At 26.0% G+C, this 20,166-nt stretch overlaps 1 protein-coding gene across 1 annotated transcript in view; it reads left to right on the top strand.

Moving 5' to 3' along the window:
* The window catches only part of LOC129966151 (prothoracicostatic peptides-like), a 104,467-nt gene that overhangs the window by 76,145 nt on the left and 8,156 nt on the right, over positions 1–20,166 (top strand). The window contains exon 2 of the mRNA XM_056080544.1: positions 11,639–12,296. Within this exon, the coding sequence (XP_055936519.1) occupies positions 11,651–12,296 (646 nt within the window). The 5' untranslated portion in view covers positions 11,639–11,650. The remainder of the gene's footprint in view (positions 1–11,638; positions 12,297–20,166) is intronic.

Below are 20,166 nucleotides of genomic sequence, written 5' to 3'. Positions count from 1 at the left end.
ATTCTTTTTACTGATAGCATTTATAAATTCTCTTGCTTTGCTTCTGTAGTTTTAGAAAAAAAATAAGAATCAGTTTATTTCTTCTACAAACAATCTGAAAACTTTTCTTGATGCTTTTACAAAAAAAAAAAAAAAAAAAAAAAAAGGAAGAAGAGGAGAGGGCACACATTATAGTTTTTCTCACTTGCAAATGAACTTGGGATGAGAACGCGTCTTCTACACATAAACTCCAAAAGGGAGAAAGCAGAAAGTTGACTAGTTTATTTTCACAATGAGCAGATTCCAAGGGATTTATAGACAGCGCAAACTTAATCTACTCGACGGAAGAATGTACAGAAAAGAGAGTTTATCTATAGTGTAGATGATTCTTTCGAAAGTTTGAGAGACCCGGTTCTTGCACGTGAGGGACCAAACATAAAAGAAAATCAGAATGATTGCTATTCTTCTGATACGGACATAGTTCTAGATTTTAGAAAATTCTTTTAACAAAATATATAGCTACAATACATACAATATATCTAAATGTACACATAATACATTTCTAACCTTTTCTTCAAAAAATTCTAATAATCAGCAAATTGAATTTGTGGAGATTTCGAGAAAATAAAAATAGATCCTTTTAATTTTTTAAATACATTTGTAAAAAATAAATTGATAGATAAATTTTGGTTAGGCAGTTGTTCCTTTACTTATAAATGAAGTAAATTATGAGCATTTAATGAATTAATTACCACAAATAACAAACATTTCATATTGACAATCAGAACTACTTAATTCTCCATAATATCTTCATTTACATACAGTTTCAAATATTAACCAATAAAATTATAAACCAAATTTGGAAGGAAATGTCTAAATTCCTATTGAACATTCCATCCATATTAATGTAATAAAGATAAAAAAGTGATGTGGGCATACTATGTACATATCTAGCAATGTATATACGATGCGAAGCATACTTATAAACATATCTAGCGTACATATCCAGTACATACGTGAGTACAGAAAAAATTATTATTCGTAGAAATTGTACCACAACTGATGATTTTTGTATCGAAAAGAAATATTACATTAAACAGGAAGAAATATAAAAACTTTACCATGTACGTTACAAAGTTGGTCATCAAATTAATAGTAATATACAAGCCAAAAAAAAAAAAAAAAAAAAACTTCTGAATTGCTAGGGTTATATCTATTATCGGAAAAAGTCCAATTTTTTACAGATGCTTCTCAAGTTGATTGAATAATTTTAAATTCAATACACTTTCAGTATTTCCATAGTTAAGCACCTTTTCTCAATTATCAACTTTTTTAAAGAAATCTTTTACTTTAGTAGAAAAATTAAGATTGCCAGAATGAAATATGAAAAAAAAATGCTTTATATCTGACATCCGTTTTCTGTACCATTTTTTACATCTGGGTTATTATAAATCCTAATTGAAGTACAAAAGTCAACTGTAAATTTCAAAATAAGCTTTGTAGTCATATCACTTAATAGAAATGTTTAAATTCATTCAAATAAGTAGTTGACTCGTTATCATATACGCTTCCGTCATAAATAAAGCAATTGTATAAATTTAAATTATATATCTGAGGAAGTAATTAAAAGGAAGATGCACAAATAATAATTATGATTTATTCAAAATTGATAAAAAAAACTCTGCATGGATACAAATATAAACGAAAATGACTATTTATGCATCTTAACAATTATAAAAAAAAATTATAACCTGATTAATTTTTTTTATCTAAGACTGAATTTAATTTGGAATAGCCACTATTTTTTTATCTATGTCAATGTTTAAATAAATTTTAATGCGAATTCATATTTTAAAGAAAATAAACAAAAAATAGTAATTTTGCTATAAAATGTATTTAAAAAAATTTCATCTCAATTGAAATAGAAACAAAATAAATTTGAAATTCCACGTGATTGTAAAATACGAAAGAACACATTTATTATTGTAGATCTTTATATGATTGGATTTTGAAGAATTCCAAAACTTCTGAACTAAAAGCTGAAAATTCCATCACATCGCATAGCCCCTATAATAAATAATTGTTCCTTTGCTTCAAATACAAAGATAGAAGTTTTTGCCTGTTGAGGCAAAAATTGTTCTGTTTCCAGAGCAAAGAAAATCAAGTTCCTTTCGCCACGTTCGGTAAACATTAATTTTTATCGGGCTCTTAGGAAGCAATCTCGGAAAGTAAAGCCGGCCAGCTTTAAAGCACTAAACTAGAAACGACAGTGCATTATAAAAATTCTTTTGTAAAAAAATATAAAATGGTGAAAAGTGAAGCAATCAGAAACACACATTTTTCAATTTTAATGGAATTGAATTGTTTCGCAGAATATCAAAATTTTCCATCATTTCTGTAAAACTCTATATTGAAGTCATTAACAAATATTGGCTAGAATTAGAATTGTTATAGTTCTTCAAATTTCACATCATTAATAAAGATATACATATTTTTTAATATCAATAAATATTTGTTATTTCAGACTTCAACTTCAAGCATTCAATTTTTAATATCTTATAAATTTAAACGAGCAATTTTTGTATATATGTATAAATTTATTTCGCGTATCTCGGAAAAGGCTCAAACGATTTGGATCAAATTTGATAGTTAGATAAAGTTTTTGCCCTTTAAGTTTATCTATATAGGTGTATTTTTAGGAAAAACGTGACTCTAACACACACAAAAATTTATAACTAAATATTGACATGTAAATATACATGAGCTGCATAAGCTTTACAGAGATGGAGTAGTGGTTACGGACTCCCCTGCATTCTTCTCATGTCCGTTCCCACGTTTGCAATTATGTTAGATTTTGCTTATAACTTTAACGAGTTGTAGGATAAGGTTTTATTTACTCTTTTAGAACCAAAGAAAAAAAACTGCGAGCCGAAATATGGTCTTACAGGTACTTCTTTTATTATAGACTTATTTCTATTTTGTTCATAGCCAGAGATTACTGTCAACAACCATTTATTAACAGTTGGTTTAAATCAAAGCATAATTCAGACCAACGAACAGCTTATTCTTTATATATTTTTTTCTGAGATTATTTTGGTTTATTTAAGCATTAAAAGTTCTTTGAGAGACGATATTTTTTTACAGTAATAAACTTATTAAAACTGCCTTCTCCTTTCACGTCCACTGCATATACCCTTTCAGAGCACCCACTTTTAAAGCATCAATCGCCTGTTAGATAGAAACCTCGAAATTTCTGGAAGCATCCAAACGAAAAGAGATTGTTGTAGTACATAATATATTCAGCACGCATGATTGGGCGATTACTGAAGAGGCGTGAGGACTATCATTTTCTGCTCACTAATTCTGATGGGATCATGAACAAAGGTCAGACTGCGTGTCAAGAGCGTTGATGATGTTCAAAGGATTAATAATAGCATATTGCTTACGTTCACGAGTATTTGGTAATTGAGTTTTAGTAACAATTAATTCTGTGAGGGGCGCTGACAATATGTCATCTTTTGTCAATAAACGCTAAGAAAATGACAACATTGAGTGACTTGGGATGTTGAGCAGCTGGTGGTGCAAATATATTGGTAATGATTTGCCAAATAATATGTGCTTGTCAGGAACATATCCACACTTTATATATACAATAGTATCGATTTAAATATGATATAAATTAAATACATTACATAGATTTTCCATATACTTGAAATAGGGAACATCGTTTGGATAATTATTTTTGCTTACATTAGATACTAACTTGAATGAACATAATTTTTTTTTGTTTATAAAACAATGTTATGGCATACTAAATCTCTATCAATGGGAAAAATTAAACATAACATCATTTAGGTAAAATTATAATCTTGTTTTTTCCTTCATAATGATATAGTAAGAAAAATTGTATTTATTCATATGTCTATTTTTTATAGTGGACTGAAACAATATCAATTATTTCAGGAAAATTGGATTATAGTTAAAATTTGACATTATTACCCGAATCATGTTTGTATCACACATTCCGTAAGGGATAATAGAAACGTTTCAGTTATTATAATTTAAAGTTTTATTGTAACACAACTTTTCTAAAAATTATTTTTTTATTTGGTCAACTTTTTGTTAAAAATATTCTTTAATTGTGAACGTTAGAATCAATGTAATTTAAGATGCGTAGCCATTTTGTGCAAAAGAAAAAAAAAACACTTTCATGTTATCTCTAACAATCAAAGCAAATGAATTAGTCCTTTAAAAATTAAAAAATTTAATAATAATTATTTTCCTAAATATATATTGAATAGATTAAACTGTTTTAAATGTGAGATATCACAAAGCAATAAACTATATAAAATTATAGTTTTAAACTTATACATAGGATGTTGGAAAATTAAATTGCCAGAAAAATCAATCAGATCGTCTAAAATAAAATCAGATCGTCTAAGATCGATAAAAGATTTTCATATCTGCAGTTAGACATTATTCGAACATTGTTACAAATCCATTAATGCTCAAATCCGTTTATTGAGACTCCACTTTAAAACACAACTCAATCCAAAACAACGAATATCTTCATTCTTGGCGGAAAATAACTCTTAAGGTCCCTCTTTACGATTGAGATTTTCGAGGTCCATTAAACCGGTTGAATCCCCGAGGCGATACTGTTCACAGTAGTAAACTTATCAAAACTCTTTTCGCTTCTCACATCCATTGCCAAGACCTTTCCAGAGCACCCTCTTCCACGGCATCAATAGGCTGTTATAGAGACACCCCGAATTTCTGGAGGCAGCCAAACGAAAAGAGATTGTTGTAGTGCATAATATACTCTACACGCATGATTGAACAATTACTAAGAGACATGGGGACTATCATTTTCTACCCATTGATTCTGATGGGGAAGGTGGCATGGGCGAAGGTTAAATTGCGTGTCATTTACTGTGATGATGGCAAAAGGATTAATAATGTCATATCTCTTGTGTTTCTGAGCATTTGATAATTGAGTTTTAATAACTATTGATTGGGTGATGGATGCTAAATGCTCACTTTTGTCAAGGACAGTGAGGAAATTGATAGCAATGTACGTTCTTGAACAATAAACAGGAGATGGTTTTAAGTGTAACGATAATTATCGTGTATATAGGGCCTAATCTAAAAACAATTCAAAGAGTATAGCATAACAAGAAATATTTCTTTTGGATTATTTTTGGTGATGTAAAATTTGTCTTATTGGTGTTAGTGATGTAAAATTTGTCTTATTGACGTTAGTGATGAAAAATCTGTCTTATTGATGTTGGTGGTGTAAAATTTATCCTGGTGATATCTTTTTTCTTCAAACTTTCATACATAGAAAAAGGAAAGAAAAAATAAAGATATTTTCTTTTATCCAAATATTAAACTTCAATGGTGTTTTTTTTTTTTTTTGAAAATAAACATTTAGATACATTCTTAATTATGTTTATCTACATTTTACTAAGTTTCATTACATTTAATTTCTATATCCATTATCTACGTTTAACAACATTCTTATAATATTTATTTAATAAATGCAATCCATCAAATTAGGAAAAAATTATTACCTTCATGTGGCGTAATGCACGGTCTCTAATATAAGTAAATCATTCATTTGTTGAGAATTTCATGTACGTAAAACATCAATAAAAAATGGCAACAAAAAAAAACAAGTGGGAACTAGTAGAAAAGGACATAAAGCAAATTCTGTTCAAAGCATTAGATGAAAATTTCTTAAACTTTCTTCTTGAGTAAATAACACTCCTTGTATCGACGAGCTCATTACAAAATCTTTCACTCCTCCTTAAGGAAAACTGCTTTAAGTACGTGTCTCTTTGTAGTGTGAAAGAAAAATGAAAAGCTGGAAGTTGAAGTATAGGTTAATCTTTTTTTCAGACGTAAAAATCAGAAATTGTTTCTATGTTTGAGTTAATTAGAGAGATAATAATAATTGGCTTTCTTTTTGCTTATTTTTAAAGCAATCGTACTTGGGCTTATTAATGGTTCAATGTTATGCATGTAATTTGAATGAAAGTTCATCAAAAATTGATTTAAATTCCGTGAGATTCGATTATGTAAAAATTCATAATGTACTTGATAAAGGCTGATTTTCTGTGCATTACTCATTTTAATTGCAGTAGAATGCCTTTTTCAAGTCATTAATGGGAGTAAAATAAACAAGTTGAAATAAAAGAAATTATGCATTTTGTTAATTGATCAAATTATTTTAAAATATTTCATTGTTACTTGGAGAAATTATTCAATTGGATCATTGTAGCTGTGAAGAAAATCGACAGAGACGAAATATGGAATGGGAAGGAGATTCATACATTTTTTTTTTTTTGTTAATTCAAACTTTATTTTTAATATTTAAAAAAATCAAAAAATCCATTTCTTTCTATAGTTTTATTGATATAAAGTGCTCTTGAAATGAAATTTTTCAGATTTTTAATGTATTTAATTTCACTATACGCTGTTTTATTTAACAGAGTACAATATACAATTTTTCACATCCCAAAAATCTCATATGTTCTATGATTACGTAGAGTTATAAATAGATACTGAAAACGAGCATTTCATTTCACTTGGAATTTTAAAGACTTTTCTAAATATTTCTTCCACGAAAGTGTAATAAAATTTGTGTAACATGGTAGTTTAATTAGTAAAATTCAAATGGAAAGTTTTCAAGAAATCTTGGTGAAGTAATTACGACGCAGTTACTAAAAGACTTAAATAAGAACAATGCTGTTTGAAAACTTTAGTAAGCCGCCTACGCTTGAAGGAAATTTAAATATTCTTTCAAAAAATACTCAGTTTAAATAAATTCCGTTTTTATTTTCGTATATTGTTAAATTTCTTTTTTTTTCTGCTATCCTACAGCCAAACTTCGACGCTATTTTTTTCAATAATATTTCATATGCTTGATATATTAAATAAGATTAAATATTTAATTTCATTTTAATAATTTTAGCAAGGATCGTTTTCAAGAAATTTTGGAGAAGAAATTACTATCAATAGCCTTTATTTGAAAAAGTAAAATGTTGTTTAAACATTTTTGTAAACCTCCTACGCTTTAAACAATTTTGAAATTTCTTTCAAAAATACTAAGTTTAAGTAAATTTTATATTTATTTTTGTACATTGTTCATTCTTTTTATCGGCTGTTCTATAACCAAACTTCAACACCATTTCTTAAATAATATTTCATATGCTTGATAAATTAAATATGAATAAATATTTAATTTCTTTCTAGTAATCTAGCTAAATCTTTATGAAAATTATTTTTTAATGATTGTAAACCATAAAATATTTATAAATAATCATTAACTTAATATTTACTTTATTTACTTACTACTAAAATGGGCGAATATTTTAAAAAAGAACATATATATATATACATTCTAAGTAAAGGACAAAAAGTTTTTTTTTATCCATGCCTTCCTACGCTTTAATCAGAAAATGATAAATGATCAAGTAAAAGAGGAAAAATGAATTCAAAAATTTGTAAATGGTAAAGAAAAAAAAACTTTTTTGTGACACATTTAAAAAAAAATCTAGAAACCCACGACGCCATTAACCGTAAAATGATTTTAGAAACAACTTAATCGTTAGCTATATAAAAAAGGCTAGTTGCACATAAACAAGTAAACATCACTAAGATTCGTCTGATGTTCTATAAAAAAATCTTTCATTTCTTCACTAGTCTTGCCCTATTATTCGCGTACTTTTCTAACTTCTTTCCCAGTATTTTTTTCTTCCTTCAACGGTTGAAAAAAAATCGATTGAACGCATTTTTCTTATCAAGAGAGAGAAATAGACGTTATGGAAAATAATAGACTACAATAATGCAACTGTCAAAAACTTCCTTTCAACAGGAAGCGTAATTCGAAAAAGAAAGAATGTACACAAAAATATTTTGGAGAGAGGGAAAAAAAGATGTTAAAATGGATGTTAGAACCGAGCTCTCTTATCAGCAAAAAATGGCAGCGGGTTTCACATAAATCATTTTAAAATTGTGGTATCGTATGCAAAATCCACATGTTTACTTTAAATCAAAAATGGAACTTAAATCATTTTAATACTTTTTTAAAAAGTGGACATTCTAAGCCGTTATCAGGACAAGCGTTAAAACCAAATTTCAGTATTTTTTTTCTGAATTGCTTGTTGTTTTCAGAAAAATAATTGTTCCATTTACATCTTTGAAGAAAACAGTTTGCATCTTAAAATATTTTTTATTGAATAATTTAATCTGTAAAGATATAAAATGTAACACCAAACGACATATTTTTTATAGATAAAGAAAACATGTATTAGTATTTAATAAAGGATCATATCTTGTCTTCTTTCTGTTTATCTAACGAAATAGGATTTAGGATATTTATTAAAAGCAAAATATGTCTTAATTTTTAAGATGATATAAACTCACATCATTTATGCATGGATTTCTATATTAAATAGTAAAGACAATTAGTTAACATTTTGTACCCTGTTTAAACTTTTCTTTGATTGCTTTACGGTCAAAAAATGTCCGTATGAATCAAATTAATATTATTAGGTAAAAGATACTACTTGATCTGCCACACCTTCCATCAAGATCTTTTACTGCACTATATTAAAAAAAATCCTGAATAAAATTTGTTCGCCTCAATGTTCCTTTAAAAATGTTTAAGTTTAATTTTAGCCATAATTTTAATTTAAAGAAACTAACCTATTTTTAAGACAAATAATATTTAGTTTTCTTACAATTATATGGCATTGATACTTATTAATAATTATCTTTTAATGAATAAATATTGTTTTTGATTGGTGTTGCAACTTAATTGATTCTTTTAAAAATGAAATTCGACTGCCATACTATAATTAAAAAATTATAGGAAAAGCTGATAATAATGATTGTGGCTTTAAAGGAGCAATATTTATTTTTTTCTGGAACAATTAACAGATAAATGTATCTTTTTTTTAATCAATTGCAATGACATTATATTATTTATGCATTCTATGCGAAACAGCTTTCATTAAGATGTTATTTTTAATCTATGTGTGATATCAAATCTTCCTTAATAAAAAATTAAAATAGTTTGAGTTAAAATTAAGAAACGATACATTAATTTCAGACTTTTATATGCGTTCCTATGATTTCGCATCAATTAACAATTCTTTCAAGAAACAAGGAAATTGACAATTAAAGAATAAGTTTTAGATAAGTTTTCAGCAGCATGCATGTCTTAAACGAAAATTTCCAGATTTATTCAATTCATGATTGAAAAAGATTTTGTTGAAACATAACTTATTTTCAAATATAAAAAACCGTCCCAAGATCATTTTCTTCATAAATACATTTTCTAAAATTAAAAATAATATGGTACTTTACATTTTCATTTTTATCTGAAACTCTTATGTATTATGTATTATCTTACTCTTATGTATTATGTACAGATAATATGTGCTATTGGTGCTTCATTTGAATGGCAAATAAATATCTTTAATTATTATTTTTTTAATTTTCATGTATTTGATCAAGTATTCGCCATTTTAAAATAAATATTTCTTAACTATCATTATTATTTTTTGTCATGAGATTAAGTTTCTTCAACAAAAAGTTTGTTTTAGTAAATTTAATCAAATATTATGAAATTAAAATTATTTTAAACTCTTATTTGAATTTTTATGTCTTTAGGCGATAAAAATTTACATTTAAGCTTTAAAATACAAAAAAAAATCAGTAAAGAGTTTATTTATGAGAAATTATATTAAATAGTTATTATTATATATCTCACATAAAAACTCCTATAATTAAAGATAATATTTGCTAAAAAATGATTTTTAAATAAATTTTGGATGTGTTCGCTACTATAATCAAATTATTAAATATACCTTTTGATGAAATAATACAAGTAAAAATAATGTAATACAGTAAATGCAATATTAATTTTCAGTAATTTTTATCTTAATGTTATAAATTGAACTGGTATGAAATGAAATTAATGTAGCATATATTTAATGGCCTATAAGGCCATTTAACAAAGACATTTTCATAAGGGTAGCAGGAATCGGCTAGTAATAAATATAAACCTAATTTAACTTCCTTGTTGAAACTGCTGCATGTTAATTTGAAGTTAAAAGTGATATCGATGGATATAAAATTAAACTAAATGACTGTCTTAGATTTTTACAGCTTGGAGTTTTATATGATTGAAAATGTGATATTTAATCAAAGCAATTTATTTTGTAAAATTAAAATAAAAAAGGAAATTTAAAAAATTATATGATTTGTATTACAACTTTGTCTGCATTTAATTTTCGGTCGCTTTCAATAGCAGATATCAAATTCCAACAAAAACTTTGGCAATTTTGCATAAGATCTTTCAATTTTTTTTTTTAAATAAAAAAGGTACTTACTGTAAATATTGTATGCATTTTGTCAAATTTTTATTTCATTAATTAAAATAGTTGAACTTGAATGATATTGAGAAAATAGTTCATAGTAAACAATTAAATTTCATAATCTCATCTTATTTACTCAATTAGTATTTTGTACATAAAATTTTGAATAAGTCTTTTCCTCAATAAAATATAAAAAAAGATAATAATTTATTATTTAGAAATTAGACTGCGATTGAAGTATAAATAAATATTATATTTAGAGTTTAGTTTTTGATAGAGGAATAAAATATATTGCACATTTTTCTGTAAATACTTGATTGAAAAATACAACTATAAGCACATTAATTTCAATTTTTTTTTCCATTTTTATATAATCTACTTATATATGTAGATAAATTAATTTGGAAATTTAATAGCAATCATTCTGGGTCTGATTTATTTGCGTGTAGTCTTATAAATTATATTAATTCGTCGTGAATTTATTCAACGATTATACGTTATCGGTCGACAAGTAACAAATGACTCTCATGAAATAAAAGAACCATGATAAATACCGATTCTAAGAGCTCTAAAATGCTTATTTTTCGGTACTGAAAAATGCTTATATTTCAATATTTTCATAATTTCAAAACTATAATCTAAAAGAGTATAGAGGGAAATTTTAATTTATTAATAAAAAAAATTAAAAGATTATACACCTGACTCTGATACAAAATAATTACTAACAAAATAACTACTTTGCAATATGTTAAAATAAAAATATTATTATCTTTGTGATTTGATAACAGAGTTATCAAATCACAAAGGCAAATATTATATTATCATAATATCGAAATACCGAACATCCATTGATTCATAATGTAAGTCTGGCATTCGCTACTCTTACGATGAATCAAGCGTGCTGATATTGGCATGGTGTGAGAAATTTAGAGCCTGGATTTGTGAATTCAGTTGCCATTCTCATCAGTAATTCCAATGTGCACTATCTATTATCGAAGCTCACATGAAATATCAAACTGACTATTAATATTATAGTTTCAAATAGCTAACTTTATATATTGCATATATAAACTATGTATTTTTGCAGTAAGCAAGCTTTCCATAGCAAGTAAAGGAATGCTTATAAAATTATGCGTGAAACAATTAAATAAAAGAATATGATTCATATTGTAGCATAATATTTTGAAACATTATTATGTATCAGTGATTACTTTACATAAGTGATTATCAGTGATTACTTTATTTTTTATTACTTTTCTTTTTCTTTTCAGAACCTGTCCACGATGCACGACACACTTCTCCTGGCATGCATCATGTCATTCATTTATATTGCTGCGTGCAATTCCAGACTTCCTGATGAAACCCCTAAATCAGATGGCAGTCAGTCAGCTGTTGATCTCGAACCAGTTCCTGACCAGTTGGACTCCACCTTAATATCGTCTGAGGAAGATCCTGAAAAGAGAGGATGGGACAAATTGTCCAACGTATGGGGCAAGCGTGCCGACTGGAACAAATTAAATGGAATGTGGGGAAAGCGTGCTGACTGGAACAAACTTAACGGTATGTGGGGCAAGCGTGCCGACTGGAACAAGCTCAATGGCATGTGGGGCAAGCGTGCTGACTGGAACAAACTTAATGGCATGTGGGGAAAGCGTGCTGACTGGAACAAACTCAATGGCATGTGGGGCAAGCGTGCTGACTGGAACAAATTGAATGGAATGTGGGGAAAACGAGAAACCACTGAGCTGCCACCTTACTGGGGAAAACGTGGATGGAACAACCTTTCCAATGTCTGGGGAAAGAGAACCTCAAGCCGAGACGACGGAAGTAAGAGAACAACTCAGTGGAACAATTTGAAAAGCGTCTGGGGGAAACGAGGAGACAGTGAATGGGACATCCCTGCTGTTTGGGAAGGAATTCCTGTTGAAGGCAAGAATATCTTTCTGTAGACTATATTTTATATTTATTAAATGTATAATAATCTGTAAGCTTTTAAATATTATTCCATTATATAAATATATAACTGTAATTAATTCACAAAAATTGCAAGAAAAATTAATAAAACTAGAAAGAAATGTAAAGTAAGAGACCGGAGCGTAATAAAAAGATATTATAATTCGTTCCTTTGAAGAACATTTCTTCAGCTTAATACCAATTTGAGTTTCAATATGGCTTTTTAATTACATGATCCTTTAATTTATTCTGTTTTATTACTTTCATAAATTAAAAATCAGAGTAATCAATTATCTTATAGCCTACAAAATAAGAAAATGTTCTAAATACTGTACTGCGACACTTTTTAGAAAAAAATATTAATACGCTTGTTTTTCTATTTTATAAATGTTTCAGAATTGCGAAATTAGAATATTTTTTTCTTTATTTAGTATGAAAAATAGGAACTTTTTTACAAAAAGATGTCAACGACAATTAATTTCTGTCATCACGATCAAACAGTCATAAGCAACTGTTATTTTAATGCTAATGTATAATTATAAGGTTTAATTTAAAAATGAATACTTTAAATTTTCGATATATTCCTTGTGAAAGTATCTACATTTAACTGCATAAAATGTTTCTCAAATGGTTATGGCCTTTGTTGCTAATTACGGTTTAAATCAAATATATCCTTCCATTCTATTATACGGTTTAAATCAAATATTTCGTTTTATTAAAAAAAGAACATATTACATTGAAATATTTTAATATTTAATTAGTTAAAATTAAAAATTCGAAAAAAATTATTCATGTTGTATGTTAATAAAGTTCCAATAAACATATTTATCAATTTTATTTAAATTTTTTAAATAGGTGAAGAAAGATAAAGTAATTGAGTGAAATTTACTAAATAACAACGGTGAAATTTCGAACAATGAAATCTAGCTATTCATTAAGAATTCGATTTTGAATAATGGCAAAAAGTAAATATTTGTTTGATTCTTTATAGAATTCTCAATCTTTGCTCATTAACTAAAAGGAAATCAGAGAGCCTTTTTTGCACATTTTTCTCTTAATTTGAAATTAAACATCATTACAAATACTTATTTTCTTTATGTAAAATGTTATTTTCTCACATATTTTCTCTTGTAAAAGGTCTTGCATATCTTCCATAAAGCAAAAAAAAAATAAATAAATAAATAAAAAATAAATAAATAAAATAAAATCAGTTCATTCACCTAAGGTTTAGTAATTATAAGAGTTCAAAATTGAGTAAATTTTCCCTTGCGGGGGAGTTAATAAGCTTCATTTTATACAACAAGTATAAGATGAAGCCACTTTCATAAAATATCTGGGATGTTTTGTTGATATTACATTCATTCTTTTAATTTTAATTTCGAGAGTAAATGTATCGTAGATAGATGAATAACGACTTTTAACTATGCTCAAAGCGCATTTGCCTTTAGTGAGCTATAATATAAGCATCGTTAACTACAGAGTTAATTATTAATATTTTAAAAATAAGAAAGTTTCCTAAATCCCTTCTGCAGCAAAATAAGTATATCGAAGTAATAAATATATGATGGTATAAAGAGAGTGTTTACTGAAAGGAATTCTTTTAAATTATGGAGGAAGAAATTCTATTCATTGAAAATTCTTTTGTATGCAATATTACAATTTTTCATTCATATTCAAGAAATCAAAAAAGTACTTTGAATAATATATACATTTTATTTAAATATCACGGCTTTATAATAAGCGGATGTTCAATATATATAACACAAAAAGTTAAGATAGTTATAAAAGTTTTTTTTTGTAAAATAGTTTTGTTTGAAGCGTATTTTAAAACTGATTTAAAATATAAGATTTTTTTAAAAAATAAAACATCATCTAGCCTCAAGACATTATTTATGTACTTAATAGAAAATCATTTTAATTCTTAGTTGTTATATGCCTTCAAGAGTTAGTAAGAAAAATTTTACCATCCTTAAAAGGATTGGATTATTAAAATTGATAAACTATCCCATATGAATATAATTACTTTAATTTATTACCTATTACTTATAGAGTTTTTTTTTCAATTTTTAGTTTTTAAATTCTAATTATATATTTAATTATACAAAAAAATTGAATTTTTTATTCCTAATTTAATGTTTTAATTAATATATGATGTTTGAAGATAACGCTGAATAAAAATAAATACGCAGCGATTTAGAAAATTTATCATCACTCCTATTTTAAATTACTTGATACTAAAATCATATTTCAAGCACTCTTTTTCTAATCATTTAAAAATGTATGTAAAATTCTTCCTCTTAGCTTTCATGGCACAACTCAGTTTATTATAATTATTATTATTCGAAAATGATCTGTTATGTTGATTGCAAAATAAGAACACAAATTGGCACATGTAGTAATACATTTTCAAACATTTCTATGAAAAAACTCACTTAAAAAGTAATAAAATTATTGGTGTAAACAATTGTAATAATCTGTTTATTATTTCCGTATAAGTATTTAAGATTTAAGAGTACACTTATTCTCTTATCCCCTTTTAGATAATTTTGTTATCTTATATTATTTTGTTCATGTAATACGCTATTTCTCAAAATAGAATATATGTGATGAAATTTATATAATTTATAAAAAAAACTGAATAAAGTTTTTGAAAAATAAGTGTCCAGAATATCATGAAATATTAAATTAAATCATCAGTATGCCATTTTCCAAGAGGCAGTGATTTTTTTATTTAGTTCAAAACAAGAAAAAAATATGTTTTTCAATGCATATATGTAATTTTAAATGAAATAAAACGCTTATTAAGAATCTTAGAAAAGGTTTGGAATATCAAACAGAATTTTAAGAGATGAGGAAAAATTGTTTTAGCAGTCATCAATAAAAAAAAAATATCAAGCTTTTATTTTCTTGGACATGTCTATTTTGGTTATTATGTTGTTAAACATGAAATGCACTATTAGAAAGAAAAATTATTTTAAAATTTTACTTTTAGATGCAGTACACTTGAAGTCTTATCAGCTGCTTTAAAATTAAATGCGTAGTAAAATAACCTTTCTAAATATAAATAAATAAATAAAAACCATATCTTATTTCACATTTATTTTTTCGAAGTTTAATTAAAATGATAACCAGAGTATTAAGAAACTTGAGATAAAAATGATTTCAAAATAAGTTTATAAAAAAGGAACTAAGAAATTAAATATTTGAAAAATTCTAAGTACAAATAGTTTAAAAGTAAAAATGCAATATTGAAATTCCTCCCTTATAACAAATTTCACTCTTATTTGTGTTATGATACTTTTATTCCAGTTAATATTTCTCCAACAAATGGTAGGGCCGCGGTGGCCTGGTGGTAAGGTCCCGGCGTCGGAACCGGAGGGTTTCAGGTTCGAGACCCGATTCCACTGAAGAACCGTCGTGTAAGGGGGTCTGTTGCACGTTAAATCCGTCCTGACCAAACGTCCTCCCGCTGGTGCGGTGTGGTGTGGAGAGGTGGGTGCCAGCTCAGGTGTCGACCTCGTCATCTGACCGCGGTTCAAAATTACGAGGTCCGTCCCAAAATAGCCCTAGTATTGCTTCAAACGGGACGTTAATATAACTAAACTAAACCAACAAATGGTAATTTGATGAATTGAAATCTATACATTAATAGTAAAGATGAACTATTAGTAAATTATTGTATAAATTGTGTTAAAAAATCCTTAATTAAGGTCCTCTGATTCCTCTAACAAATTTCTACTTAAATAAAAATTTCTTCACTTCACCTCTATGATCTACGCAAATTTTCTAAGCAGAATATAAAAATTTAAGCTGGAATGTTGTATTTCTTTTCAAGACGAGGCTTATATCTAATTATAGTTGGAAATACCTGGATCTCCGAATGGAATTTAATAGGATTTGCTTTAAATTATGGAATAAAACAAAATATTTTTTTTTTACTTATTCACCTTAACATTCATTTATACAGGTTTATGCCAATTCCTTTCCTTTTTTAGTGCTCTTCGTTCTAGTAATTCTGTAAAGTTTTTGAGCGAAATCAAAATGGATTCTTAAGAATAACAAACTACAATATTCTCTACTTTTCTAAAATTAATGACTGGAGTTAGGAAAAGCCTTTCACCACTGATGGAAGATTTTAATTGGACTTCCGTATTTATTAATTTCAAAATATAAAATCTTATTATTAACTCTTAGACATGCATGGGGGCTAGATATACATAGAAGAAACTTAATTCATTAAAAAATATTTTTTTGTTTTTTTATTTAATTTATTCATTCATTACTCTTATGAAAGATTGTTAAGAATATTTTTATTCATCAAAGGGCTAGAATAAAAATATATGTGTAATGAATAGCATTTCGACAACGATAATTTTAATAGTTTAATTTCACGTAAGATTTCATTATTAATATTTATATTGTGCAAGGGTATATAAAGAAAAAAATAATAAATAAATATTCTATATAACATCTAATTAAAATAATTGTATTTTAAAATCTTAAATCAATAAAAATTTCTCTTCATCTATAAAAATATAAGAAATTCGTTCCATTAATTAACAATAAATTATTCAAATAATTTTTAACTTTCAAAAATGTTAACCATTGAAAATGTTGCTTGTATAATTTACGAAATATTTCTGATTTATCAGTGTATTATTAACTAGAGTTTCATATTATTTTTAAAATTGCTTCTTTTATTAATGCAATGCATGAGTACTTTTCGTTGCAGTTGGAAATTTATTACAAGCATTTAATGAATAAAATCGGTAATTTGAATTGATATTAGATGTAACACTTTGAAACAATACAATAGAAATTTAATTAGTAACTGAAATATTAATGTATCAGTGATAAGTTTATCGTGGATAATTTGCTTTTTAACTATAAACTGATTGTTTTATGATTATTCACAATATTCCATATTAAAAAAGAATTTTTTTTTCAAATCTAAGCACAAATTTTATACCTTCTTCTTCTTGCGTACAGCCGACCACCCCGCCACCACTGAACGTAACAGTATCGACATGATTTACACACAAATTTTATACCATGAGCAAAATTGAGCAAGTTGATGATTTCAAGATACATTTAAATCACTATTTTAAGTAATATAAAACGTACATAAAGATTAAGAATTGATTTTATAGGCAGAAAACTATATAGGGTTATTTATTAGTTTTTAATTTAATTCGTTGTGTTATTGAGAGAACACTAAAAATATTACAATTTTTTAAACAGAAGTTTTTGATAACAGAATTTTTAAACAATATAATAATTAAAGCAAAAGCACAATATAGCCTGAATAAAATAATGTTTCGTTTAAAATCATTATTTCGGATGCAGAAAAATACATACAGATACTTCAAAATAGATTTTAACTAAGAAAGTTGCATCTAAATGTCTAATAATTTTTTAAAAAATTTAATTCATTTTATTTCGAAAAAATTGAAAATATTGCAAACTTTAAATTACATTTTTTTAAAAAAAATATTATAATTGTAATGTATACGTAATGAAAAGGGAAAAAGACAATATTTATATATTCATTTCTTTTTATTCTTATGTATTATATATAAAAGCAAATTTTAAGCTTTTTCATACTAAAAATGAATTTTGAAGAAAAAAATACTCTTCTTATTTCTGTACTGCCGCATTGATTATATTTTACTTCACTTTCTTTTCTAGAAAATACATAACTAAAACTAAACATTGAAAAATAAACTTTCGCTCTGTGCAGTAAATAAACTTGCGTTGACCTTTTCTCTCGCGATGAAAGACAGATTTTGTTATCTTTTGTGGGGAAAAAAAATGTTACATTCCAGCAAACGAATATATTCCTTTCCTTGCGGGTCCACAAAAAGCAAAGGGAAAGAAAGACATTTCTTCTCATTTTTATCTTTTTTTACAATTAAACACTATTCTAAAAAAAATTTTTAACTTTTTTTTATTTTTATTACTCTAGACAACACATCGGAAATGATAATTTTGAAGGAACTAAATAAATGTCATCTTTTGAAACTTTCATTAAAATCTTTTTCCTGGAAATAACACGAATATGTCTTTTCTGTCAATAAACTTTTGGAAAAGAATCCAAACACGATTAATGAATACCGAAGGAAAAATTTGATGTAAGGATTCAATATTTTTAAAGAATAAAGATACGAATCAATATATCAATTTAGACTATTTCTTTCAAAGTTACAATATGAATCCTTTTAATTTATTCGAAGAATTATTATTCTAGATTTTCAATAATTTGAACTTAGGTTGATAATTTATAACAGGATGCATTAAAATTCAATAGAGTAAGGTAAAATAATTAGTCTTTGCATTATATGACTGCTTTTAAGAAACATTAATGGAAATTATCAAATTGATTATAATTTTTAAAAATAATTTATAAAATATGAAACTGAGCTATTCCAAAATTTCTAAAAAAAAATTTTAACTGTCAGGTTGATTTAAATCCTAGATATGATTTTTCTACTAAAATTATTTGTGGCTAAAATCCATCTATTTTTATCATATTAGACATAAGCTTTTAGGAAACTTTTCTCGAAGATTTATCATAATATTATTTTTTTAAATTTTCATATTTTGTAATGCTTTTAAGTTTGCTGTAAGGAACATAAATATATTATTTGTTCAATAAATATTATCATATTTCCAAAAACCAATAGAAAGGCATTTGCTATGAAATATTATAAGAAAAATTTAAGAAGATAATCAATTATTTACAACTCAATATTAATCTTCTTTTCGAAAAGAGTCTTAACTAAACATAAATAATAAATTATTCCTGACTAGTAAATATTAATTTTATTTCGCTAATTAGTCTCTGAATATGAAACGAATTCTGTAAACAAAAGAATAATTTTAGATGTAAGATAATTTTTATTAAAATACTAGAGTTCAAAGGGAATTGGTAAAACATAAATTAAAATGTTCTATTCAACATGTTATTCTGAAACATAATGTATCAAAGTTCCATGGAAATTTTGAAAAAAATCATTTATTTGAAGCCAATGAGGTTTAATTTCATTATCTCAGGGTGTACATTTTGTAGAGCGATCAATAAGTATTAGGTGAAAATATATTCAATGTTTTAACTCTCAAATAAAATTGTCCTCTAAAAATGTTTATTTTTATTATTTTTTTGAAAATTTATTTTTTTATGAATCATAATAGATTATTATAATTATTAAGAACATTTAAAAACATTTTTTTCTGACATTTATTAACAAATGACACTATCCGAAAGGAACCAGAATATTAATTTATTATTGAATTTTCGAGATATCAAAAATATTCATTATCATAGGAAAATTCAGCTTTATAGAATTTCTGTAATCTATAAATATTTGATTGAAAGTAACATGCAACGTGTCAATTTTAAAGATAAAATTATATAAAAAGCAAATGGACTGCAAAAATAAATATATCTTTAATCTTTTGTTAAAGAAGAAAAACGAAAACAAGAAAAATAAATTTAAAGACATTTGAAAGATAATTTATTTTACAAATAACTAGTTTTGTTACATTACATTTCAAAAAATTACCATAAATGAGGCACTCCATTCAATGGATATCTAAAAAATAATGATGATGATATGGAAATTCAAGTAAGAGTTTTCATGAAACACGTCTCAAATAATTTTGAAAACTGATGGCTGCAATAACAATAAAAGAACAAATGAATGAAAATAAATAATGTAGAACAAAAAGTTTTGCCTTATCTATCACAAATAGAGACGATTGTAATTATATTTGAAATGGATCTCGAACTAAAACGAAATTTCACTTTAATGTTATTAGGAAAAAGTCGAAATGACTGATAAAAATT

Source organism: Argiope bruennichi, chromosome 4 (genome assembly GCF_947563725.1).
Source record: "Argiope bruennichi chromosome 4, qqArgBrue1.1, whole genome shotgun sequence".
NCBI lineage: Eukaryota > Metazoa > Arthropoda > Arachnida > Araneae > Araneidae > Argiope > Argiope bruennichi.
The sequence above is the reverse complement of the archived record's forward strand: the minus strand, read 5'-3'. Positions and strand labels throughout refer to the sequence as shown.